This window comes from Balaenoptera acutorostrata, chromosome 6, assembly GCF_949987535.1.
Source record: "Balaenoptera acutorostrata chromosome 6, mBalAcu1.1, whole genome shotgun sequence".
Lineage (NCBI taxonomy): Eukaryota > Metazoa > Chordata > Mammalia > Artiodactyla > Balaenopteridae > Balaenoptera > Balaenoptera acutorostrata.
Window position 1 is genome coordinate 125,023,646 of NC_080069.1, and position 25,825 is coordinate 125,049,470.

The window sequence follows — 25,825 nt, forward strand, 5'->3', positions numbered from 1 at the left end:
CAGGAGGGGGTGCTGGGAGTGAATTAGGAGAGGCGCTGCCAAGGGGAGGAGAGTGGAAACAGGGGATATGTATGGGATGTCTATCCTGGCATCGGCGAGTGCTTCCTGATGTCTAACCTTAGTCCCATCTGCTGCAGAGACCACTCCCTCTGGCCGTGGTCTCTCCACAGCTGGTTTGGTCCAGACCCTCAGACTCTCCTGGAAGATCCAGCTCAACAAGGGGTGGCGACTGTCACCCCTTCTATTCTTCTTAACCCTCTGGGGGAGTCCAAGTCACATGGCCAGGCAGATGAGGTCTCTCCCCCGTTCTTGAGCCTTCTGGAGAAGAGGTCGCCACCGTCCCTCTCCCAGAGGCATGGTTTAGGACCTCTCCACACGCCTTGGTTTCCAGCCAGCAGAGTCAGGCCCCGAAATATCACTGACTGTGGGTGAGGACTCGTGCATGCGCGTGTGCGCACACACACAAACTGGCACGACACATTCGGTCATGTTAAAGGACACGCAAGGCTGCACGCAGTGACGCGAACCCCTCTAACCTCTCCAAACTCGGCTCCCTGCAGGTTCGAGACAGCCCGGGTCACTGTCTCAGCGACCCCTGCACACACGCGCGCACACACGCCCGCACACACGCGCACACAGGCGTCCCCCGCTCGCGCGCGCTCTGAAAAATGCTGGCACGAACGCAGGCGCACACTCTGGCGCGGGAGGCGCCCCCGCTCCGGCTCTGTGTTGGGAAGCGGGGGCGGCGGGAGGGGTAGGAGACGTTGGTCCCGCTCGGCGCTCCTTAGTCGCCGCAGCCGCCGCAGCGTCGGGACCGGGACAAGCGAAGCCCGCAGAGGAGCTGCCGCCGCCGGGTCCTTTCGGCTCGGGGCACCCGGAGCGGCGCCGAGACCCGCTTCAGCACCGCGGACAGCGCCAGCCGCCTGGAACAGAGCGCCCGGAACCCACGCGCACCCGGGACCGCCCGGCCGGCCGAAGGCTCGGTGCCACCTGCTCGGTGCAGACATCCCAGGACTAAGGCTCCCGGGGAAGACGTGGCGCCCTCAGCCCGCGGGATCGGGCGCGCGCAGGACGGCCGGGGCGTCCCTCTGGGGATGCGCCGAGGGCCCCGCGTTCGCGCTGCCCAGAGCCAGGGCGCTGCCCGGAGCCCATGAGCACCATGCGCCTGCTGACACTCGCCCTGCTTTTCTCCTGCTCCTTCGCCCGTGCCGCCTGCGACCCCAAGATCGTCAACATCGGCGCGGTGCTGAGCACGCGGAAGCACGAGCAGATGTTCCGCGAGGCTGTGAACCAGGCCAACAAGCGGCATGGCTCCTGGAAGATCCAGCTCAACGCCACCTCCGTCACCCACAAGCCCAACGCCATCCAGATGGCCTTGTCGGTGTGCGAAGACCTCATCTCCAGCCAGGTGCCAGCACCCGCAGGGCTCACGCTGTGCCAGCTCCTGCCCCTCCCCCACCGCCTCCCCACCATCCTCCCTCCTTCACCCGCCATCCCTCCCCCTGTCCCAGTTTCATTCCATCCTTTCCTAGCCCTCTCCCTCCCCTTGAGAGAGGACCCAGGGGGCTGGTCTCACTAGCAGCTAAACACCAGTGTTGGCCGGTTCCCCATCTTAGCCCCAGATCAATCACCTGCCACCGGGGCTTGTCCTCACAGGGTTTCCAGGTCTCGAGGTCCAGACTGGTGTGTGCAGACATGTGGCCGTTTGTTTGGTCACTGTGTGTCAGGGTGGGGGCGGGCATTCCGGGCCTGCCTGAGAGGTGCCTGTCCCAGCCACAGGCGGGACTGCAGGGCTTTGAACTGGATGGGGCCTGGGGCCATCTTTGTTCCTGCTTGCAGGTCTCCTTCCCTTCCTGCCTCCCCTTCCCCCATCCACAGGTCTGCCTGAGATGGGAAATGGCCCAGGTGTTGAAGCAGGCTGTTCTCCAGGGTGGGAACGGGGACTGCGTATGTGAGAGGTATCAGGGCAGAGCGTGGCAGCCACTGGCAGCCAGCGCTGCGGGGGAGGACACGACTCCCGGGTTTCGCCTGTCAGAGCTGTCCACCCCCGGGCTGCGCTGCCTGCTGAATCCCAATGAGGCCTCGGGATCACTGCAATGCAGCCTTTTATGTAACGGGCGGGACCGACACCGGTCCAAGTGCTGCTCACACACACTCACCTGACAGGCACGCCACCCCATGGACACACACGCTCACGTGTGCACACACATTCATCCATGTTTGTGCACAGAGATGCATAGACTTAAACTAGCACCCCTTCATGCACGTCATCATTGCACAGTCAATTGCACACGCGCATTCACACACAGGCCGACCCCCCATGCATATCCATGAGCACACACATTCCTGTGCCACACATGCAAACACGCGTGCTCACACAAGCTCAATCATACATACACATACAGACATGTTGGGACATGCAGCATACGCACATATACCCAGCACACACTTGTGAGCACCTGTACGGTCACACGCTTGCACACACATGCTCAGGCAAACACTGACCAGGCCCCTCTGGGTGCAGACGGTGGGGGGCAAAGGAGGGAGAACAGGTATGGCCCTTTCTGGGGATCCCTCCTCCAACTTACAGTTCTGCTGTCTTGGGCACTGTTCTCCCAGGGAATAGCCAGTGCCAGGAGCAAAGGTGACAGCAGCAGCTGTCACTCACTGTCACACGCTGTGGGCCAGGTGCTGGCACGGCAGCCATCGCCCCCACCACGTGGGCCAGCGCACCCCTGCCCCATTTGCAAAAGCAGGTGGTCCTGTAGCTCAGAGATGGGCAGGCAGAATTGGGACTGACAGGTCCTTCTAATGTGAGGGCAGCACGGAACTGCCTAGCCATCTGCCCCGTCTCCCTGCCTCGGGGGCTGAGCCACTGATCCAGGCAGGAGGGCCAGGTTTCCTTGAGGATGTGGTCAGTGCCCAAGTCAGCACTGGGTCTTGTTCAAACCGAGTGGGGCTCAGCCTGCCCCTGGAAGACACCAGCAAGGGGCCCCGGGCCTCTAGGCGGCTCCTTGCCCAGCTTCTCCCTCTAATGCTCAGTCTGCGATGGTCGATGCAGACCTTCTGGAGCTGCCCTCCGTCTCTGGAGTGTTGGCCTCCGTCCATCTCTGACCCAGGATGAGGGTCAGTGGGGGGCTTGGTGTGGTTCTCCCCAGCCGACGCTGGGGCAGCATGTACGGTCCCGGGACATGCCAAGGACTGGCCTTCGCCCTCCCTCTCAGGGTCTCCCCACACAGCTCAGGGCAGCCCCCCAGGGTGAGGGGTGAGAGGGGAGGCCCTGGACAGGGGGTGGGGGGGAGGGGTCTGTCATCTCCCTGTGTGTCTTCTTGGTCCCAGGAGTCTTGCTCTGCCTCTGCCTCATCCCTATGACTCACTTACACTCAGAAGGTGGGGCTGGGGTCTGGTCCCCCTGCTGGGTGGCCTGCACTCCTGGGGCTGCGTGAGCACAGGCGGTGTCCCGACACTACCCGCCCCCCGCCTGCTGCGTTTAGCCTCTGCTGCTGCTGGACAGCCAGCTCCAGGGCAGTGTCCCCGCTCCCCACTCGAGCTGATCCTGTCCCCTGTGTCCACAGGTCTACGCCATCCTGGTTAGCCACCCGCCTACCCCCAACGACCACTTCACTCCCACCCCCGTCTCCTACACAGCTGGCTTCTACCGCATCCCCGTCCTGGGGCTGACCACCCGCATGTCCATCTACTCAGACAAGGTAAGCCTGACCACTGGACGGGGACCCAGCCGGCTCTGCTCCTGTGTTCAGACCCAGTGGCTCGCTCCGGCAGCCCAGGGCCGCCAGCAGCTGCTGTGGGAGAGACTGGGGGCAGGTGCTTTGCCAGGATGGGGGGTCACAGGCAGAGGGGCTCAGACCATGGGCTCTGGGCTCCAGGTGCAACAGGGTGATACACTGAGGCACGCTCACAACTCACGCCGGTACACACTCACAGTCTCACAGAGACACACAAACTCGCCCACACACAGGCACACCAGTACACACTCACAGCACACAAACTCACAGTCACACAGACTCACAGATGCTAACAAATCCATACACTCACACCTACACACACACAGTCACACACATTCACAGGGACACTCACATGCTCTTACGTACACACTGACGTTCACACGCATACTCACACCATCACCCACTCAAACATTCATGCTCATGTGCACGCTCACATAACTAACGTGTTCACTCCCCCACACTCACACTCCATCACACACTCAGACAGGCCCACACTCACACACTGACACGCATGCCCACGCACACTCGGGCACACGGCCCACTGACAGGTGACAGGTGCCAACAGCAAGCCCCGGGAAGCAGCAGAGGCCGTTGTGGACCAGAAGAAGGGACAGACAGGGCAGCTTCCTGGACAGCGGGACGGGGCACTTTGGAGGAAGGGGCGCCAGGAGGAGGAAAAGCCTAGAAGTGGCTGGGACACCAGGTGGCAGTGAGGGTGTAGTTACCGGCACCTCCCGCTAGAGGGCACAGCTGGAAGAGGATTCCAGGTGAACAGAGGAGGCAGCTCGTGGCTGGGGGGGCTGGCCTGGGGGTTTCGGGCCTCAGGGCTGTATCATGGCCCATGGGCTGGGGGTCTGGTTGGAGTCGCCCAGTCGTGGAGCAGCAGCTGGGAGAGTCGAGAGGTCACCAAGTCGGTTTGGCAGGAAACTCACCCCCATAGCAGCGGGGACCTTGCACTAGTTTGCCCAGCCCTCCCGCAGTGTCTGCCCACGGCTCTGGGAGGACTGGTCAGCTGGGGGGCAGCCTGCTCCACATCTCCCTCCAGGCCTGGTGCCACCTGCAGACAGGCCCGGAGGGGTGGCTCGGCAGGGGACTCCAGCTTGGTGCCTTAGCTGAGGGGCCAGAGGGCTGGGCTGTTGGGGCCTTCCCAGCTCTCCCCGTCTTCTCCAAATCCATCCTGCCGGGAGCCCCGAGTCCTGGATAACGCTGCCTAAGGCACGGAGGTCATCTCAGCCGGGCCCAGGGTGTCTGGGGAGGTCAGGAAGGGGTCCTCCTGGAGGCGATAGGAAAGCGAGGCCAGAGTGAGGGGTCCTCTGGGACGGCCCACAAGGGAGGAGGCCAGTGGAGGCCAGGGCGGCCACCTGTTCCTGAGGCTCTGGAAACCCCAGCTCACAGCAGAGGCACCCAAGCTGCTCAGAGGCACTTAACCCTCAGCCGTGAGAAGTGGAGGGCTCCTCCTAGGCCTTCCAGCCTCCTTCACCTCTCTGGGCACCAGGCCCCTCACATGCAAATGGGAGAACAATGCCTCTAGAGAGGAGAGCAGGCGGTGGAGCACAGGAGAGGCTGGGGTGGGGGGAGCCCTCTTCCAGAACAGGACGCCAGCCCATCACGTGCCCCCGCCCCAGATCCAGATTGAAGCCCAGCATGAGGGCAAACCTGCCACCAAATCTTAGAGCTCCACCTTGACCCCACTCCTGGTACAACCCACACACCATCTGTGCCCAACACGTGGACCAGAAGGGCCTGGGTCAGAGCCAGTCCAGGACCCCAACCACAACCCCCTTGCAGCCATGTCACCTGCTGGATGACAGAGGCAAAGGGGCATTCTTGCACTCTGATTCCAAGGCACAAAGAGGGAGCAGGTGAAAGAAGGATCTGGAGGGCTCAGAGGACCCCAGGATCAGTGTGGGTCCCCAGGAACACTGCTCCCTGGGCAGACCCAAAGGCCCTGTGCTGAGGCGGGAGGATCCTTCTCCATCCCCTCCCTGGCAGTTAGTGCACTCAGAGAAGCAAGTTGGGGTCAGCAAGCAACAACCCCTGGACTTGGTGAAGAGATGAAGTATTTCGCCCCAAGAGTGAAGACTTCCTCTAAACACTAGTTATGTAAATTTGGGAAGGACCCAGTGGGGATCTTTGAGATGCTGCACGCCAGCGAGAAGTTTCTGATCTCAAGTAGCTCAGCAGCGGGTGGCTGCAGGGGAGGAGGGGAACCACCCCAGGAACAATTCCACAGACCGCCTCCCCCCCAGCCCGTCTCAGTCAGGGTGCTGCTGGGCAAACCGAGCCTCCGGTTCTCAGATTAGATGATGTGGGGTGGGGAGAGAAGCCAGCGGTGGGACGGGAGGAGTGAGGGAAGCGGGGCCCCCGGGGTCCGGGGTCTGGAAGCCGCGAGGGGAGCGTCCGGCCCGCGCGCGCGCGCCCCCTGGCGGAGGCCCCGCCCGCGTCCTCAGCCACCCCGCGCCCCGCAGAGCATCCACCTGAGCTTCCTGCGCACCGTGCCGCCCTATTCCCACCAGTCGAGCGTCTGGTTCGAGATGATGCGCGTCTACAGCTGGAACCACATCGTCCTCCTGGTCAGCGACGACCACGAGGGCCGGGCGGCGCAGAAGCGCCTGGAGACGCTGCTGGAGGAGCGCGAGTCCAAGGTGAGGCCCGGGCCGGGGCGTCTCGAGCAGAGCAGGAGCCGGCGAGCCGCCGCTGTGTCTGTGGCCCGTGTGAACACCCTTCTCTTTCCATCGTGCATGGTCAGCACCACCACGTCTGGCGAGCGCCCGCCCCAGCCTGTCCTCGGCTCATTTCACTCGCTTTTGCCATTAGTCGAAATCTCCTTCGTGTCAGTCCCTGCGGGGCGAGGGCAGGACCACCTGGAGCTCCGCAAACACCCCGCCCCGCCCCCGCTCCCCTCAACCCTAACCCCTCCCCCCCTGCCCTCCCGGTCCGCAGCGCGCTTCCCAGCCCACACAGGCCCTAGGCTCAAAACTCCCTAGGGCGCTGCCTCTGCCCCCCACAGCGCCCCTCCCGGCGGCCTCCCCTAGGGTCCCCCCTCAGTGCAGTGGCACCACTCACCGTGTCCCCCCCGCAAAGGACCCGGTTCCTTCTCTGCTGTGACCCATGCCCTGTCCTCGTGCCGGCCTCACCTCCGCCGCAGCCCTTCACCTCACAGCTGCCCACCACCCTCCCCAAAGCCCCACCACGGACATCTGCCGCCCCCAAGCCCAGCCTGGGCCCTGCCCCTCTTCGTGCCCCCCACTCTCCCCACGGAACCCCGCGCCCTTCCCCTCCTCACCCCCCCACCATGCGGGCTGGGCTCTGGACTCCTGGGGATCAAGTAGACACCTGGCTCCAACTGACCATTCTACCCAAGCCCGGCGCCCATGTGTGGGCTGTGGAGGGACCAGAGTGGCGTTTCTGGGGGTCCAGGCGACCCCCACCCCCCGCCACCCATCCCCACTGCCAGCCTGCGGAGCTGGTGCTCAGCAGAGGAGGCCCGGGGTCCCGCCTTCACCCAGCCTGGAGCCCTGGGCGCGCAGCACCCGGGCCAAGGCCCCCGGGGTTGGGTGGAGGCCAAGCTGGGCAGAGAGGGAGGGAGACCCAGGCTGGGGAGGGTCCCGGGAGGCCAGACCAAGGGGCGGCGGGGAGCATGTGCTGTCTGCGAAGTCAGAGTTGGCTTCAATAGCTGAGTGCCAACCCGGGTCCCCCAGGGTGCCGTAGGCCCCGAAGGGAAGAGAGGGCACCAGCTGGGGGTGAACCAGAGGGCAGACCCAGAGGGTCCTGGGGCCCTGCTGCGGGGGACTGGCTGAGTCTGGGAGGGAGGGCTGGCTACCAGGACCGCAGGCCCCACCCCTCCTGAGACAGCACCCAGCGCCAGGCAAGCAGGTCACCTCCTGGCGTGCCCACCTGCGGCGGCACGCATGCCCAGTGCACACTCACGCACACCCCTGCACGCCCAGCCACACATGCTCCCTCTCACAGGCACACGCGGCTGTTCCCACGGCAATCCACTCACACGCTGCTCCTCCTGCCACAGACTCGCAGGGACCCTCCACACCTCCGCGGCCCGGGGGCTCGCACATGCGCACGCGCACACACGTACGCTCAGACGGCACTGGCCCTCACGCCCACCCACCACAGACTAACGTGGGCTGATGCTGCCATGCAGACGCCCACAGACGCACACGTGCTCACGAGCCCCTGTCACACCTGCTCTCCAGCGCACACGTGCTCACGAGCCCCTGTCACACCTGCTCTCCAGCGCACACGTGCTCACGAACCCCTGTCACAGCTGCTCTCCAGCGCACACGTGCTCACGAGCCCCTGTCACACCTGCTCTCCAGCGCACACGTGCTCACAAACTCCTGTCACACCCGCTCTCCAGCGCACACGTGCTCATGAACTCCTGTCACACCCGCTCTCCAGCGCACACGTGCTCACGAACCCCTGTCACACCTGCTCTCCAGCGCACACGTGGGCTGACAGGCGCGCCCATCACACACCAGTCAGTGAGGGCAGAGCAGCTGGCCCTCTAAGAGAGGCAGAGGGGGCACTGGGAGGGGTGGGGGATGGGGGCAGGGCTGGGGGAGGGGACATCACCCCATTCAGGACTGACGGGGCTGGGGTGGGTGCTGCTGGCGCCACATAGCAGGTGCCTGGCGGGGGGCGGGCGGATGGGACCCCGAAGGGACGCGTTTGGCTTGGACGCAGACAGGGCCTCCCTTTCTCCCGAACGTGACCGCTTCCAAGAGCGCAGCTCCGTGGCAGGGAGCCTCGGTGGCCCCCACGCCCCCTCATCCCCCAGCACCTCCCCGGCCCCCAGCCCCACCCCGGGCCTAGGTGTTTGCGAGCTCCAGGTACGTGCCCGTCTGCAGACGTGCCGAGGAGGTGGTGTGATTGCTTTAGCGCCGTCATTTTCAACCGTTTATAATCTTCTTCTGTGTCTGCATATTTTCTCTGTGCACATTATTCATCAGAGTAAAAAAAGGAACTATGAAAACCTCGACCAACTGTCCTATGACAACAAGCGCGGACCCAAGGTATATATGCATGGACGTGCACGCCACCCACCGACTAGGGAGCCCCGGCCTCCGGCGCCTCGGCCGCGAGGGCTACTGTGGGCCCAGCCGCGCCGCGCCGCAGGCCCGAGCAATGAGGAGAGCGAGGTCGAGAGCAGGCAGCGTAGGCAGGAGAGGGCAGGTGCCGGCCGCCGGGTCCCCGCAGCCCGCCCGCCGGGCCAAGGGGCAGGCACGGCCGCAGGAGAAGCTGCTCTCTGGGAAGTGCATGCGAATCTCCGGGCGCCCCAGGGCTTCCTCGTGGAACCCAGGAGGGAGCCCGCCTGCCCGCCTGCCCTGCCTGCGGTCTGGGCTGCTCCTGCAGGGCCTGCGGACCAGGCCCCAGAGGACCTCCCGTGGTTTTGGAAAAGGCGGCCCAGTCTCCGCTCCCGATTGCATTCCAAAACTCTTTTCTGTTTCCTGTCCGCTGCACGCCTCTTTCTGAGTCTCGGTCCACTTCAGCTTGCATGCTCAGTGCAAAAGTGAGGCCAGGAATGAGAGGTGGAGAGAGACGCGGAGAGCAGAGAGCGAGCACAGGAGAGCGAGCAGGCTGAAGAAAGGACGAGCGAGGCCAGCCCGGCCGGCCGGGCGAGGAGCCTGGAAGGCAGGTGGCAGTGCAGGTGGCCGGCGCAGGCCGAGGCGGCCCTAGCGGAGCTGCCTCGGGGTTCCTAGCGGCTGCGGCTCGACTCTGGCCCCTGAGGCGCTGCATCCCCCGCCCCGGCCACCTGCTAACCCTCCCGCTCACACCGCAGGCCGAGAAGGTGCTGCAGTTCGACCCGGGGACCAAGAATGTGACGGCCCTGCTGATGGAGGCGCGGGAACTGGAGGCTCGGGTCATCGTCCTCTCTGCCAGGTGCGGCCAGGCTGGTCTTGGGCTTTGGCGTCCTTGCCAAGGACGGTCCCCTCGCACATGTACACTGGGCCTCGGGGATGGGAGAGGGATAAGGCCCTGCCCTTAGGGAGGCAAACGCGGCCCAGGTGATAGATGGGGTGACACGGGGCTCCGGGAGCTGGGTCAGGGAGAGGGCCTGGGGAAGTGACGTGGGGTCTGCGTGTGAGCCTGCGGGGGGAGGACCACAGCAGGGAGAGGGCCGGAGTCCTAGGGCTGAAGAGTTGGAGCAGTTGGACTAGGCAGCACGAGAGGGGAACCACTTAGGGTGACCCGAAAATCAGGCGCTGCTGGATGGTGGTCCCCACCGTAACCTTGGGGCTGAGCCCCCGGTAAAAATCTCCCTTTTTGCAAATGGCTGTGTCCTCCTGGGAAGGGAAAGGCCAGGCCACCAGGAGTAAGAAAAGGAAGAGCCCTGCCTCATGGGACATACATGGGAGAGCCTGGGGAGATCCGCCCCACTGTCTGCCTGTCCCAGAAGCTCTGCAGGCTCCAGCAGAGTGGAGAAAAACAGCAGGGGTCACCCTGCAACCGGCCAGCGGGAGCCAGCAATACCCTGAGTGGCAGGGCAGGTGTCCGTTTGCACGTTCAGGCAACAAACCTTTGGCACAGAGCCAGGTGCACCCCGTCCTTGGGCAGAGGGCAGGGTGGGACCAGCTAGGGCTCCTCGGGCTGGAAGGCAGTTAGCAGGCACTGACACCCACCGCCCTCCACTCATGCACACACAGCACAGGCACTCACACGCATACACACGAACACACATCACCCGCATACTGTCTACACGTGCACATGCCATATACACACATGTGCACACAGGACGTTCACGTGCAGACATGGGCACGCTGCTACATATAACACACACAGACATACGCTCACCTAGATACGTGTGCAGACACACCACACATGTACATGCTCCGCACCGACACACATAGTGCACACTGCTCTCGTGCATAGGTACATACGCCACATACACACCACGTACTACACACATGCACAAACCCCACACATGTAGCAATACTTACTGTTCACAAAGGCACAGCACTTGTTAGCCACATGCCCACGTCTTGAATCCACGCAAGGCCTCTGAATTGTCAGGCGGGAAGGGACCCCTCCCCTCACACCCGGGGCTCCTCGGACAAGAGAGGCCAGAGTCCCACCACAGCGGGAGACCCGCCTGCCCAGCGCGCCCAGCTCCCAGGGCCCGGGGAAGCCGGCGGTCCCCTGGGCAGGGCAGACGCAGGTCTTCTTCACCCTGGCCCCCCAACCTGACACATGCTGGCTCCCCTCACGAGGGCTGTTGAGAGCGTTTTGCGGAGAGACCCCATTAAGCCAATCTTAATTTTTGACCAGTTTTCTACAGAGTGCTTCAGAGTTTCTAATTTATTTCCAAAACTTTTGTTTTTTAAATAATCCTCCTGAAGTTATCTTTACTGGGATCAGTTATTTCCATAAAACAGTTTGACGGGCCGATCAGGCTTTTGTCTGCAACTGTTTTACTGAAGATATCAATTTACACGGACATGAGCATAGGTGTGTGCTCAATCCCACCAAGTCCAACGTCACAGACCTGGATGGTGTCAAGCCAACAGGCCTCTCCGCCAGGCTTTGTGGGCACCCCTGACAGGGGCACAGCGTGCCCTGACACGCACGAATTGGTGTTGCTGGCGATTTTGGCTGGATGTTGCCTGGAGCACCTCTATTTTGTGTTGCTTTCATCCAACAGTAGCGTTCTCATTTAGAGCAAACACTGAAGATTTGCATTTCTTCCTTGGGAAAATTGGGGGCAGACCCCTTAGGGAACCTAGGGCCATCTTAGTTTTCAGGCTCAGCCATTGGGAAAATAACCCAGCACTCGGACAATCTCCCCAGCCTCCTTGTACCCCAATGCCCATGCATTAGAGAAGCAAAGTGCCTGTCGTGGTCCAGGCCCATCTGGGACCAAGTTCAGCCCAACAGGGGACAGAAGGTGGGAGTGCCACCAGGCCCAGGGTCCTTGTCCTGACCAGAGAGAGCCCAGCCCTAGGGGACCAGGTCCACAGAGGCTCACTTGTAAGGACACGCCAAAAACTCAGGACCACGTGTGCCTGCGAGGCGAGGCCTGTGCTGTGTCCTGCCAGTGGCCCCAGCCCTGGGTGGCAGGGAGAACACGGCTGCTTGTGCAGACTCCAAAAGGGAGAGCAGGTGCCCTCATCTCTCTCCGGTGGCTTCTGCTGCGATGCTCAGGGCGGCTCCCTGGCTCTCAGTCCCGGAAGCATCTGACCAACCAGAAAGCCCCCAGCCCCTCAGGTCACAAGTTCAGGCATGGAGCACCAGAGGGGTATGGCTTGTCCGGGAAGTTGCAGGAGCACGGGCTCAGGGGTGGACAGTCCCGGCACAGACCCGACTCTGTCACTTACCACTTGTGTGCCCGGGGTGCCACAGTTTCCCCTCCTGACACAGGGGTAGTACTTCTGCCCGTCTCACAGGGAGGTTGTGAGAATTAAATAAGATGGTCCATGAAAAGCATTCAGAATAGTGCCTGGTACCTGGTGAGCGAGTTATCAAACCAGTAAGGATCCATCACCATCCCATGTCCCCCAAACCCTGCCCACCAAGGGCAGCGGGCCAGCAAGAGATGTCTGGGAAGCTCAGGGGGTCTGGGCCCACCCGCTCGCTTCTGTGGGGATCTCCTGGCCCAGGTGCAGTGCAGGCTTGGGGTGGCGGCCGCACCCCATCTCTGCAGTGTCTCGAGACCTCCCCTGGGCGGGGGCAGGGTTGGGGAAGAGGCCGCGTGGGTAGGCCACAATGCGGAGGAGGACCTGGGAATGTGGAGCAGCTGCTGCCGGCCGCGGGAGGGGAGGGCTGGAATCCTGGCCCGTCACCCGGCTCTGCCCCACAGCGAGGACGACGCTGCCACCGTGTACCGCGCAGCCGCAATGCTGAACATGACCGGCTCGGGGTACGTGTGGCTGGTGGGGGAGCGCGAGATCTCGGGGAACGCCCTGCGCTACGCCCCAGACGGTGAGTGCTGGGCTCCAGGGTCCCGGTGGGCAGGGGTCCCCCACGGGCTCTAAGCCAACGCTTGCCCCAGGCATCATCGGGCTGCAGCTCATCAACGGCAAGAACGAGTCGGCCCACATCAGCGATGCCGTCGGCGTGGTGGCCCAGGCCGTGCACGAGCTTCTCGAGAAGGAGAACATCACCGACCCGCCGCGGGGCTGCGTGGGCAACACCAACATCTGGAAGACCGGGCCGCTCTTCAAGAGGTGGGCGGGGCCGCTCGGCTAAGATGGGCGTGGCCACTCGTCTGAGGTGGGCGGGCTGATCTCCTAAAGTGGGCGGGCCACCGTTCCGGCGTTGGAAACAGTCGCTCTTCACAGGGTGGTCCAGCCCAGCCTGCTGTATCCTATAGATACCGCCATCTTCCCCAGTTTTCTCCTCTATTCCCCCCCCCCTCCACCCTCACCTCCATCTCCACGATGATAATCATCTGCCCCATTTCCAACACTCGGATGTCACTGAAGTCACGGCTGCTTCCATTTCTCCTGCCCTCACCTTTTAACACTGCTGCCCACCCTGAGACGCCACCCCACTCCCCAGGATGGCTAACAGCCCTGGGGAGGAGGATCTTGCTTCGGGTGGGGACTGGGAGAGTGCATGGGCCCAGGAGGTCAGACAAGGATCCAGGTAGGGCACCCGAGCCTGTAGAGAGCCAGGGCTGGCCGGTGACCCAAGCGGATGGCCACAGCAGGGCAGGAGTTAACTTAGAGAACCCTGGACCCCATAGCACTAGTGTGGGGCGGCCCAGCCCGTCACCAACACCGCCACCCCCGAGTAGCATGTGCAGAGCCACGGCCCATGGGGCCCACGACAGGCGCACACACACAACTGCAGATACAGGCAGCAGATGTGCACACGTGCACGTGCGTGTGTACACAGGTTCGGAGAGGCACATGCCACATCACACACGTGCCACAAGTACACGCACAGGGTTGCACCCCACACAGAGATCTTGTGTGCACACATATATGGCCCAGTAGACGCACTGCACACACACACACACACACACACACAGGCGTGCACACTCAGGAGGACAAGACCCCAACCCTTCTTCCCCACTGGCTGGTGAACAGCCCACCAACCCACAGAAAGCCCTCAAAACAGGGTCTAGAGGCCAGGAGTTGCTCGGCTGACGTAGCTGTGCTGTGCACCTGACTCACAGTGGGCGGGGCTAACTGCATCCCTGATCATTCTAACCCACACTGCCCCCCTCCAGAGTGCTCATGTCTTCCAAGTACGCAGACGGCGTGACCGGCCGCGTGGAATTCAACGAGGATGGGGACCGGAAGTTTGCCAACTACAGCATCATGAACCTGCAGAACCGCAAGCTGGTACAAGTGGGCATCTACAACGGCACCCATGTAGGTGGGGGTCATGAGGGGGTGGGGGCTGGGGCCTTAGGGTCCTGGGGCCAAGACCCCTGCGTGGCCACCCTCCATCTCATACTCCCACCCCCAGGTCATTCCCAACGACAGGAAAATCATCTGGCCAGGTGGAGAGACAGAGAAGCCCCGAGGTTACCAGATGTCCACCAGGCTGAAGGTGGGGGACCCGCCACCCTGCCCTAGCCTCCACACCCGGTATACTCCATCCTGCCCCTCCGGTGCAGAGGAGGGGACAGTGAGGCCGATGAAACTGACTAAAGGAAGCGGGGACGGGACCAGCCCCCGCTGCCATTGCACACACCTGGCACTGCAGAGGCAGCAGGGAGAGTGGGTGGAGGGAGGAGAGGAAGCCGCCGGCCCCCCGTCTCATGGGCTCTCCCCAGCACCCCTTCTGACCCAACTCCACCTAAATCTGGGGAAGTCATGTGGGCCAGGACTCCCCTGGGGATGAGCTGATCGGGGACAGGGGAGCAGATGGGTGGACTTCAGCTCCAGTGCTCTCTGCCCTGAGTCCTGGAGATGATGGCCCCATGCTCTTCATCACACCTCCAAGTGGTCCTAGCCAACCCCCCATGCTTAGCCTTCCTGGCCTCCTGCCGTGACTCGGTCTCACTGTCCTTCTGAGCCCAGCCTCCCTACAGCATTCCCTGTGGCCGGCCGTCCCCTCCGTGATTCCCTGGGCCTCTGGGAGCTCCCTTCCCCGGTTGGCCTCATCCCTCACAGCTTCTCTTCCTTGGCCTGACTCTTCCATGCTCCTCTGGGCTCATCCCAGGGTGCCCTCCCCAGAGCCCTTCCCACACTGACCCACACCAGCACCGGGCTGGTACCTGAGCTCACCAAAGGCAAGGACCCTCAAGCACTGTGCTTCTCCCAGTGTCCCCCACAAGGTCCTCAAGTGTCTCTCAACCTTGTCTGCTTTCTGAGCTAGCTCCCCCATGGCCTCTCACCTGGACCCCTTTGTCCGCACCTGCCCACAGGTCACCACCCCCTCAAGGGGCAGAGTGGACTTTCCCAAAGCCAACGCTTAGGAAAGACACCTGGTATTGAAAAGTCTGAGTGTAAAACAGCCAAAACAGTCAGCCAGATGGTCCTACATAGGCTACGAGAGCCAGATGGCTTTTTACAACTTTTTTTTTGTCTCACTGATTTTTTTGACACTACATTGTTTATTTTTAAATTAATTTATATTGGAGGATAGTTGATTTACAATGTTGTGTTAATTTCTTCTGTACAGCAAAGTGAATCAGTTATACATACACATATATCCACTCTTTTTTAGATTCTATTCCCATACACAGGTCATTACAGGTTATTGAGTAGATTTCCCTGTGCTATACAGTAGGTTCTTATTAGTTATCTATTTTATATATAGTAGTGTGTATATGTCAATCCCAGTCTCCCAATTTATCCCTCCCGTCTCACTGATTTTTTTTTTAATATTTATTTATTTATTTGGCTGCGCCAGGTCTTAGTTGCGGCACGAGGGATCTTCACTGCAGCATGCGGAATCTTTAGTTGCAGCATGTGGGATTTTTTTTTTTTTCTTTTTAGTTGCAGCATGCAGGATCTTCGTTGTGGTGTGCGGAATCTTTAGTTGCGGCATGCAAACTCTTAGTTGCAGCATGTGGGATCTAGTTCCCTGACCAGGGATCGAACCCGGGCCCCCTGCATTGGGAGTGTGGAGTCTTAGCCACTGGACCACCAGGGAAGTCCCCTCACTGATTTTTTAAAAGCACGAGCATGTTACTTGCATAATAGAAAACCATGAGGAAAGTTTTAAAGGCAAGTAAGCTCCTTCAGGGGTTCCCAATCTCCTGCCCTCTAGTCTGAGGCCGGGGGCTGCCCGCCCTGGAGGAGAAGGGTCCTCTCATGCCGACCCCACGTCCCCTGGGACCCCTCGTCACGTGCCGTGCTCGGTTCAGCCCCCTTTGCCTGTATCTGTCCTCCGCACCCCCAGGCTTCAGGCCCCTGAAGGACAGGGAGGAGAGAGCTCCCCAGCATGAGCCCCAAGGAGCCCCTGGATTGAAGAGGCCTCGGCAGAGAGGGCGGCATCAGCGGGGAAGAGGAAGGGAGGAAGGATAGATGATCAGACAAAGACCTGCCGCAGGGGAGGCTGAGGCCAGGAGAGGCTGGAACACCAGACAAGGGCAATCCCTGCGGGTCCCCGGACCTGTGCAGGCTCTGAGTGCACATGCCCCTGTCCTCATGGCAGGGGTGGGGGCAGGGGGCAGGCTCTGGGCTGGGACAGGTGTTTTCTCAGCCTTGAGAAGTCAGAGAAGGGGCCCAGGGCAGACTTTAGTGATGTGCAAGCCAAGACCCAAAGGAAAGTGGCCAAGAGCAGGCACGGTGTTTCAGGAGGCCAGGCGCCTTCTGAACGCTGAGGTGGCCTGGGCACGACTGGGGAGTCTGGGGACCTTCCTGCAGGCAGCAGGCCGACCTACTTCCTCAAGCTCCAGAGGTGGCAGTGTGGGGCATTTGCAGGGGGCGGGGCGGGGGGGCGGTGTCCAGGGGAGTCTGGATGCTGAGAAGAGGACAGCACCCCAGGGCAGCCCAGGGCTGGTGGTCCAGGCTGGGTGTCCCCCTCCCCTCCAGATCGTGACGATCCACCAGGAGCCCTTCGTGTATGTCAAGCCCACGCTGAGCGACGGCACGTGCAAGGAGGAGTTCACCGTGAACGGGGATCCGGTGAAGAAGGTGATCTGCACCGGGCCCAATGACACGTCGCCGGGCAGCCGTGAGTGCGGGGCTGGGGCGGGCGTGGGCCGCGGAGCGGGCGGGACGGCGCACCTGCGAGCCCCTCACTTACCGCCCCTCCCCTCCGCCCAGCACGCCACACCGTGCCTCAGTGCTGCTACGGCTTCTGCATCGACCTACTCATCAAACTGGCGCGGACCATGAACTTCACTTACGAGGTGCACCTAGTGGCGGACGGCAAGTTCGGCACGCAGGAGCGGGTACGCGTGGGTCTCTGGGAGCGGGCGCGGGACCCAGTCCAGGTGGACCCGGTCTGGCTAGGGCCAGTGTCTCGTGTGGGCGGGGTCTGCAGGCTGGGTGGAGCCTGGGTGGGCGGGGCCTTCCAGCCAGGGCGGGGTCTGGAGTGGGAGACACCGAGATGGGTCAGGGTGGGAGCCTGTCCGGTCCGGGGAGCAAGGCCCGCCCGCGGTGGCCGCGTCCCCAGCGGCTGTGTCGCCCCACAGGTGAACAACAGCAATAAGAAGGAGTGGAACGGGATGATGGGCGAGCTGCTCAGCGGGCAGGCGGACATGATCGTGGCGCCGCTGACCATCAACAACGAGCGCGCACAGTACATCGAGTTCTCCAAGCCCTTCAAGTACCAGGGCCTGACCATTCTGGTCAAGAAGGTGGGCAGGGGCCCAGCAGGGCGGGGTGGGGTCCTGGGAGCGCCTGGGCGGCGCTGACGGCCCGTCCTCCCGCAGGAGATCCCCCGGAGCACGCTGGACTCGTTCATGCAGCCCTTCCAGAGCACGCTCTGGCTGCTGGTGGGGCTGTCAGTGCACGTGGTGGCCGTGATGCTGTACCTGCTGGACCGCTTCAGGTGAGCGCGGCCCGGGGGCCGGACACCTCCACCTGCGGGGCGGGCGGGGTGGGCGGGGCGGGCGGGGCGGGCGAGGGGCGGGGCAGGGCTGCCTCTCCCGCCCTCTCCCGCCCGCCCTCTGCGCCCCCGCAGCCCCTTTGGCCGGTTCAAAGTGAACAGCGAGGAGGAGGAGGAGGACGCGCTGACCCTGTCCTCGGCCATGTGGTTCTCCTGGGGCGTCCTGCTCAACTCGGGCATCGGGGAAGGTGAGGCCACGCCCGGCCCGGGCCCCACCCTGCTCCGCAGCCCTCACCCCCCCACGCCGGGAGCTGACCGTCCTCTGCCCGCAGGCGCCCCCAGGAGCTTCTCGGCGCGCATCCTGGGCATGGTGTGGGCCGGCTTCGCCATGATCATCGTGGCCTCCTACACTGCCAACCTGGCGGCCTTCCTGGTGCTGGACCGGCCGGAGGAGCGCATCACCGGCATCAACGACCCCCGAGTGAGGCCCGGCCCGGCTGGGGGAGGGGGCGTGAGGTCAACGGCTGCCTGGGGTGGGGCCGGGGAGCAGCCACGAGCCGGGCCCTCTGACCCTCTGACCCTGCAGCTGAGGAATCCTTCGGACAAGTTCATCTACGCGACGGTGAAGCAGAGCTCCGTGGACATCTACTTCCGGCGGCAGGTGGAGCTGAGCACCATGTACCGACACATGGAGAAGCACAACTACGAGAGCGCGGCCGAGGCCATCCAGGCCGTGCGGGACAAGTGAGGGGGCGGAGCGGGGCGGCGGACTGGGCGGGAGGAGTGAGAGGCTGGCGGGACAAGTGGGGGCGTCCATCTTTCCAGTCAAAGGCAGAGTGTCCAGGCTGGATGGGAACTACAGGAAGGGGATAGACAGGAGGTTGCCAGGCTGGCGGGAGGGATTGCAAGGGAGCCAGGGCGGCCCGAATGTGTGGGCCCCTGTGACCCTGCCCCTGCCCGCAGCAAGCTGCATGCCTTCATCTGGGACTCGGCGGTGCTGGAGTTCGAGGCCTCGCAGAAGTGCGACCTGGTGACCACCGGCGAGCTGTTCTTCCGCTCAGGCTTTGGCATCGGCATGCGCAAGGACAGTCCCTGGAAGCAGAACGTCTCCCTGTCCATCCTCAAGTGAGTCGGCCCCACTCCGCCCCCCTCCAAGAGCCCCACCCGAGGCACACCACCTCCCCCCACCAGCGCAGCCCCCAGACGCACCCCGCCTGCCGTGCCCCGCCCCCCCGCCGTGCCCCGCCCCGCCCCTCCTGCCGTGCCCCGCCCCGCCCCACCTGTGCCGGCCCCGCCCCGCCCCGCCCCGCCCCGCCCCGCCCCGCCTGTGCCGGCCCAGCGTCGGCTCACATGCCCCGCCCGCCCAGGTCCCACGAGAACGGCTTCATGGAAGACCTGGACAAGACGTGGGTGCGGTACCAGGAGTGTGATTCGCGCAGCAACGCCCCTGCTACCCTCACCTTCGAGAACATGGCAGGTGGGCCCCCATGGCCCCTCGACACCACTGCTGACACTGCGTAGACTCCCCAGGGGGCCGGCTGCCTGGCCTGCTCACAGCTGAGGCACTGGCTCTTGGCCCACAGGGGTCTTCATGCTGGTGGCCGGGGGCATCGTGGCTGGGATCTTCCTGATCTTCATCGAGATCGCCTACAAGCGGCACAAGGATGCCCGCCGGAAGCAGATGCAGCTGGCCTTCGCAGCGGTGAATGTGTGGAGAAAGAACCTGCAGGTAGGGCAGGCCACCCTCCGAGGCCTGGTGCCCACGGCCCGGCCTGGCCCCGGCCCTCCTCCATCCCCGCAGGCCGAAGCGCTGGCTCTGGCTCCCAGGAGCCCGCGTGGCAAGGACTGGAGCTGGGAGCCACAGCCAAGGCCGCGCTGCTGGGGGCCACCCGCAGGGGGCCGCCTCTGCAAAGCCGGGCTTCAAGCGTCTGCCTGGCCCCTCTGTCTCCAGAGTCGCCCACCGGTGCCCATTCCATAGGAAGGCAAACTGAGGCAGGGTAAGACAGGGACCCACCTGGGTGTAGCATGTGAGTCCAAGACGCATCCTGCCCTCGCCGCCCCGCGCCCCTCCTTGGCACCCTCTGGGGACCCCCTTCCCCGCTGCCCTGGTGTGTCCGGTGCTCCATATAACTCCAGTCTTAATTGGCTGGCTGCTCCTGCCTGGCACCCCAGGCTGTGTCTGTGGGAAGTTGCCGCCAGCAGAGGACAGGCTGCACGTGGGGTGGCCACAGCCCACCTGGGACGGGCTCGTGCCCCACAGTCCAGCCCCAGTCTGCCCCATCTCTTCTCTTTCTCTGGGTACCTCCCCGGAGCCTGTGCCCTGGGAGGAAGCTGGTGTTGCAGGGAGGGAGGGCCGGAGCGATGGGGTTGCTGGGACCCCACACCTCTCATCTGCCCACTCTTGCTCTTGGGACCTGGCCGCTGCTCTCACTGGCGGGCACAGGGCCCATCCTGACCATCAGACCCGAGGCCAGGGTCCCAGGAGCTGCCTCCGTGTCTCTCTGTCACTCCAGTGCATCTCGCCACCTGCCTTCGGCCCCTCAGCCCCTTCCTGAATCTTGGCGTGCTTCCTCGGGGGTCAGAGTGGCCGGTGGGGCCTGTGGGGCAACTCCCCCCGTGCTCGGAGGGCTCCTCCTCCTCGGGACGCCCCTAAACCAGGGGCACCTCGGAGCCAGGGAGCCAGGCGGACCTCCCAGGAAGAGAGCCAGATGGGACCCCCCGAGCCCAGCCCCAGCATGAGCGAGGTCAGGCCCGAGAGCCGGGCAGGAGCAGAGGCCGCCTGCGAGTGTCCGACCATCGGTCGGTCCATCCAGCACAGGGAGGCAGGCCGGAGTGAGGGCCCGAGTGGCCAGCCAGGCCGGGCAGCAGCCCCCAAGGAGCAGGCGAGGGCAGGTGTGGCCGCCACCCTTAGCCGTCTAATCACTTATACATATTCATTTTAGGATAGAAAGAGTGGTAGAGCAGAGCCTGACCCTAAAAAGAAAGCCACATTTAGGGCTATCACCTCCACCCTGGCTTCCAGCTTCAAGAGACGTAGGTCCTCCAAAGACACGGTAAGGGGAAGAGCGCCCAGTTCCACGTCTCCGACTCTTATCTCGCCCCTCCGTGTCTGTGTCCCGTGCATCAGGCGTGCCCTCCCCCCTCCCTCGCCATCCCACCCGCTCCCACCTCTGACTGCCGTGGCCTTTCTGCCCTCACCTCTACTCGCCCAGCACATTAGGTCTTCTCTCTCTGACTCTCTAGATCTTTCTCTCTTGGTCCTTTCTCCCGCTGGCCCTCACCGGGTCCTCGTCCCCCTGTGTCTCTGCGTTAGTCTGCCCCCCACCCATGCCATGACGCCATGCGCCATCTTGAAGCCGTGTCATGTTGTCGGTCAGTCAGTCAGCCTCACTGCCTTGGGGCTGTGCCCAGGGCCCCGGGAGCCCGGATCACCCTGTCCCAGGCTCCTCACCTGTCAGGAGGCCGCACCACCTCTCTGTTACGTCCGCTTCTCCAGCCTCTCCCACAGAGGCCCACCGCCCTCTCTCCCTCCCTGCGACGTCCGTGGAGGGATGGCTGTGATGTCCCATCCGCCCATCTGTCTGGCCGCCAGCCCTGCCACCCAGACACCTGTCTCACGTGTCTCACCAGAGCCATGCCTGTTGCATTCCCTCCATGTGGTCTCTGTGTGGGCCGGGGCTGGGGGCCGGGCCTGGCTCCATCTGGGTGGACGGCTGGGGCCTGGAGTTGGTACAGGCCCCTGGCCACAGGGGACGTCAGGTGGGGAATGGGTGGGACCAAAGGAGGCGGCTCCCACCCCAGGCCGAGCAGGGGCCCTGCAGGAGGCGTGCCGGCAGCACCCAGGGATCTGAGAACGGATGGAGGTGGCCCTGAAAGCCGTGGCCTCCAAGCCGTGGGCACTGAGGCTCCTAGACAGAGGCTCAGGAAGGGGAGGCCTCTACGGAGACCAGTGCCTCAGCGCCTGACCCCCCACCCCTTCAGAGCCAGGCCTTGCACCTGAGCCAGGGATTCCCTGCCCTTCTGCCTTGGGCAGCCTGTCACTGGCCCAGATGTGCGCGCTCAAACCAAAGGGCCCCCCAGGCTGACCCAGCCTTGCTAGGGGCATCCCCAGGTGAGGAGGGGGCCACGCAGAGCCAGCGCAGCCCTCAGCCCAGCGGCCTCCCTGCAGCCAGGGCTGGCTTGGCCTCCAGTCCGCAGGAAGCCCCTAACACCTGGGCAGCGTCACCCACAGAGTCTTCTGCTCCAGGGTGGAAGGAAGCAGGATTTGCAGCCGTCACCCCCAGTGCATGGGAAGAGGGGCAGACACAGGACACAGGGCTCAGCACAGAGCCATCTGAGCCCCGGGTGGAGCCACCAGCACGCCCCAAGAGGGGCCTGTGAGGCCTGGCTGCTGCACTTCCCAGAGCTCAGCACAGACAGGGGGTGGGGGGGCAGGGAGGGTCTGTGGGGCTGGGAGCACAGGCCTGGGGCTGTCAGGCCCGGGAAGTGGGTGGAGCCGGAGCCAGGGGACCCACCAGGGGGTGCAGGAAGAGGAGGATAAGACAGGAGCAGGGGTGGGGCAGTCGGGGGGCGGGGGGAGAAGGTACCCAGCAGACAGCGCTTTGGGGGCCCGCAGCTGAAAGGAGGAGCACGAGAGTCACGCAGGCAATGGGCCATTTTCTGAGGGCATCACTAAGTCCCACCCCCCGTCCCGGCCTGGAGCAGAAATGCAGGCCCCTTAGCTGGTCCAGGTGCAGCTCAGAGACCCTCACGGTGCCTTTCCAGGGACACGCTCCCAGCAGACTCCTTGCCCGAGCCTCCCCAGGGACCATCCTCCAGGCCAGCTCTGGTGCCACGTGGCATCTGGGGCTGGCCTGCCCTGCAGGGGTGACTGGGGACACTGCAAGCTGGGGACTGGGCGGGGGAGGGCAGCCTAGCTCCCACCGTTTCAGGCTGGGCGCCTGCTCGGAGGGAGGCCTGGGTGGGGGGCTCTGTCGGGAGGGCTGGGGTCAGTCCGGCTGCTGAGATCCTCTGCCCCTGTCCCGTGGCTGGTCTGGGCCAGGGCGGCACTGGGCGCTCAGGGCTGGGGTCCCTGGCGGCCGGCGGGGCCAGCGGGTATTGATTGTTGGTTCTTATTTATAGAGCACCGGGGGTGGACGCGGCGCTTTGCAAAACCAAAAAGACACAGTGCTGCCGCGACGCGCTATTGAGAGGGAGGAGGGCCAGCTGCAGATGTGTGCCCGTCATAGGGAGAGCTGAGACGCCCTGCCCGCCCTCCTCTGCCCCCCTCCCCCGCAGACAGACAGACAGACGGACGGGACAGCGGCCCGGCCCACGCAGAGTCCCGGAGCACGACGGGGTCAGGGGGAGGAGCACCCCCCAGCCTCCCCCAGGCCGCGCCCGCCTGCCTGCCGGTCGGCCGGCCGGCCGGTCCCCCCGTCCCGGCCCCGCGCGTGCCCCCGAGTGTCGGGCTAACGGGCACCTTGTCTGTGTATTTCTATTTTGCAGCAGTACCATCCCACTGATATCACGGGCCCGCTCAACCTCTCAGATCCCTCGGTCAGCACCGTGGTGTGAGGCCCCCGGAGGCGCCCACCTGCCCAGTTAGCCCGGCCAAGGACACTGAGGGGTCCTGCTGCTCGGGAAGGCCTGAGGGAAGCCCACCTGCCAGAGACTGCCCACCCTGGGCCTCCCGTCCGTCCGTCTGCCCTGCTGCCTGGCGGGCAGCCCCTGCTGGACTGAGGCTCGGGCCACAGCTGCTGAGGACGGGTCAGAGCTGAGCTGGCTGGGCAGGGCCGCAGGGCGCTCCGGCAGAGGCAGGGCCCTGGGGTCTCTGAGCAGTGGGGAGAGGGGCTGACTTGGCCCCGGGCAGAGGGGCTTGGAGCAGAGACTGAAGCCCCATCCTTCCCCAGCCACCACCAGAGCCACCATGGGGGCCCTTGGCCCCGGCTGGCTGGGTCCCCCCGCTCCCGCAGCGCCGGCACCTCACAGCCTTGTCCCACCTCTCCCTTCTTGCCCACACCCCTTCTCCGCTTGACCCCATCCTCTGAGCTGGCCCTGCCCTTCCCGGACTGCAGACCCTGACCCCCCAGCTGGCAGCCGCCTCCCAGGGGCGCGCTCGGGCTCCCCACTGCCTCCCCCTTCTCCGGACTCCGTGAGGGCTGAGCCTTCTCTTCGCCTCCTCTGGCCCGCAGCCCAGGATGCGCTTCCCCGGACGCTGGCTCGGGACTGTCCTCAGCCCCGCGCGCCACCTTGTACAGGCCCAGCCCTTCCCGCGTCCAGGCGTGTGCCTTCCCCCGCTGCGGCCCGAGCGCCGCCGAGCGCTGCCCCTCCGTCCCAGGGGCCCGGCGCGCACCGCCCTCCCCCCGCCACCCCACCCACCCGGTATGTGCAGTGGTGATGCCGAAAGGAATGTCAAGAAAACTTCGATCTGTGTCGCTTGTTGACGCCTGCAGGGAGTGTGAAGGAGGGCAGGGGATAGGGGGAAGGTTCGAGGGCGGCCGCGGCCCGCTCAGGCTTGGGCGGCGGCGACTGCCGCAGGCGAGGCCATGCCGGCACCGGGATCCGGCAGACTCCTCGGCGGGCGGCGCGCGGCGGCGCGGCGGCGGCGCGTGCGGCAGGCGGTGACCACGGAGCCCAGCGCCAGGCAGGCGGCCAGGCTAGCGAGGAAGGAGACGGGCCCGAGCGCGTAGACCACGGCCAGTTCCCGCGCGGCAAGGGGCCGCGCGCAGTGGCTGAAGGCGGCGTCGGGGAAGGCGGTCAAGGGGCTGAGCGTCAGGCGCCCCGGCGACACGCAGATCAGCGTCTCGGCCTCTGCGGGACACGGGAGCGGCGTCAGGCGACGGCGGCGGCAGTGGCCCGCCCCGCCCGCGCCCGCGCCCGCGCCCCCGAGGGCTCACCTGGCGCGGGCAGCGGGTGCCTGCGCAGCCAGGTGCAGAGTGGGCGCAGCGCGCAGCCGCAGGCCCAGGGGTTGCCGCGCAGCCGCAGCGTGTTGAGAGCGGGCAGGCCCGCCAGGAGCGCGGGTGCGAGGGCGGGCAGCTCGTTGTCCTGCAGGCTGAGCGTGCGCAGCAGCGGGAGCGGGCCCAGCGCCGCGGGCTCTAGACGCGCCAGCCGGTTGCCGGCCAGCGAGAGGACGCAAAGCGCGCGCAGTGGAGCGAAGGTGCCGGGCACCAGCGCCTCCAGCTGGTTGGCGCTGAGGTCGAGCTGCTTCAGCGCGTCCAGGCCCCAGAAGGCCCGCGCGTGCACCCAGCGCAGTCCGTTCTCGCGCAGGTCCAGGCGTAGCAGCGCGCCAGCGCCCACGAAGGCGCCGGGCGGCAGCGCACGCACGCGGTTGTGGTCCAGCAGCAGCGCGCGCATGCGCTGGCTCAGGCCCCCTGGCACGGCGGGCAGCGCGCGCCCGGAGCAGTTGGCTTGGCCCTCTGGCGCGCACGCGCACGCCTCGGGGCAGTCCGGGGCGCCCGGGGTTGCCGAGACGGGGGTTGCCGAGGGGGCGGCTGCGGGGGGCGCCTGGATCCAGACTGGCCACGGCGACAGCAGCAGTAGGAACAGCGGCAGCGGCCGCCGCGAGAGAAAGGAGGGGCTCCGCATGGGGGCAACGGTAGGAGGCCAGCTGCCCAGGCGTCCCGGGAGCCCGTCCGTCCCAAGGCTGGTCCCGCGCCTAGGGCGGAGGCTGGGCACATAGCCAGCGCCCGCCACTGGCAGCCACCTGTCCTGAAGCCCTGAGCTCCTCTTGGCTCCGCGCCAGCAGCAGCACTGACAAGACGCTACCCCCTCCTCACCTGCGTGGTCCACCGCCCCGCACCCGGGTGAGGCCTGGGCGACTGGACCAAACCGTTGCCCCCGCAGCCTCACCCCCACTGAACTCATGGCTGCGACACACGGAACAGGACCCAGTGAGCCCTGCTCCTCCCCCGAGTCTCCACCCGCCTCCTCTCAGCAGAGTGACCCTAGAGCACATATACAGGAGCCCCCACCTAGGGATGGTCCCATCCCCATGGGGCACACGCACATGATGGGGGCCTGAACCCAGGGGACAGGCAGTGAGGTAGAGGGAGGGCTGCACACCTGAGGAAGGGGAGGCCACCACATCTGCCCCACCCTGCCCACCAAGGACTCTGCCGGAACTTCAAGGACACAGTGTGGGTGGAGCAGGGGCACCAGCCGAAGTCCTCCTGTCACGTGCTGCTCCC

At 64.6% G+C, this 25,825-nt stretch overlaps 2 protein-coding genes across 9 annotated transcripts; one reads left to right on the top strand and one right to left on the bottom strand.

The window, feature by feature from the left end:
* Window positions 1-36: 36 nt before the first annotated feature.
* GRIN1 (glutamate ionotropic receptor NMDA type subunit 1) lies at window positions 37-23,882 on the top strand. Of its 8 annotated transcripts, none has more exons than XM_057549283.1 (21): window positions 37-1,408; window positions 3,576-3,710; window positions 6,215-6,391; window positions 8,714-8,776; window positions 9,544-9,644; window positions 12,559-12,680; window positions 12,751-12,925; window positions 13,936-14,080; window positions 14,178-14,261; window positions 16,697-16,838; window positions 16,931-17,058; window positions 17,302-17,466; window positions 17,542-17,660; window positions 17,793-17,905; window positions 17,990-18,138; window positions 18,244-18,401; window positions 18,621-18,782; window positions 19,025-19,134; window positions 19,241-19,386; window positions 20,600-20,710; window positions 22,779-22,895. In XM_057549283.1, the coding sequence occupies exons 1-21, from the start codon at window positions 1,151-1,153 to the stop codon at window positions 22,893-22,895; spliced, it is 2,880 nt and encodes a 959-aa protein (XP_057405266.1). In that variant the 5' UTR covers window positions 37-1,150. The 8 variants fall into 8 exon arrangements, with proteins under 8 accessions (XP_057405266.1, XP_057405268.1, XP_057405267.1 ...); XM_007182730.3 differs by lacking the exon at window positions 22,779-22,895 and adding an exon at window positions 23,145-23,882 and having other exon boundaries at window positions 38-1,408; XM_057549285.1 differs by lacking the exon at window positions 20,600-20,710 and having other exon boundaries at window positions 22,779-22,913.
* A 196-nt stretch (window positions 23,883-24,078) lies between these two features.
* Window positions 24,079-25,223, bottom strand: LRRC26 (leucine rich repeat containing 26). The gene is made up of 2 exons (XM_057549060.1): window positions 24,536-25,223; window positions 24,079-24,449 (listed from the first exon to the last, which is right to left on the bottom strand). Exons 1-2 carry the CDS (start codon window positions 25,221-25,223, stop codon window positions 24,148-24,150), a joined length of 990 nt encoding a protein of 329 aa, XP_057405043.1. The 3' UTR covers window positions 24,079-24,147.
* Between the last annotated feature and the right edge of the window lie 602 nt (window positions 25,224-25,825).

Excerpts from the sequence above, each read along its gene's own strand:
- LRRC26 (XM_057549060.1), bottom strand. The coding sequence starts at position 25,223 with ATGCGGAGCCCCTCCTTTCTCTCGCGGCGGCCGCTGCCGCTGTTCCTA. Across the intron at positions 24,450-24,535 it reads GCACCCGCTGCCCGCGCCAG|AGGCCGAGACGCTGATCTGC; the intron begins GTGAGCCCTCGG and ends CGTGTCCCGCAG.
- GRIN1 (XM_057549283.1), top strand. The coding sequence starts at position 1,151 with ATGAGCACCATGCGCCTGCTGACACTCGCCCTGCTTTTCTCCTGCTCC. Across the intron at positions 12,681-12,750 it reads CCTGCGCTACGCCCCAGACG|GCATCATCGGGCTGCAGCTC; the intron begins GTGAGTGCTGGG and ends CGCTTGCCCCAG. Across the intron at positions 20,711-22,778 it reads GTAGGTCCTCCAAAGACACG|AGCACCGGGGGTGGACGCGG; the intron begins GTAAGGGGAAGA and ends TCTTATTTATAG.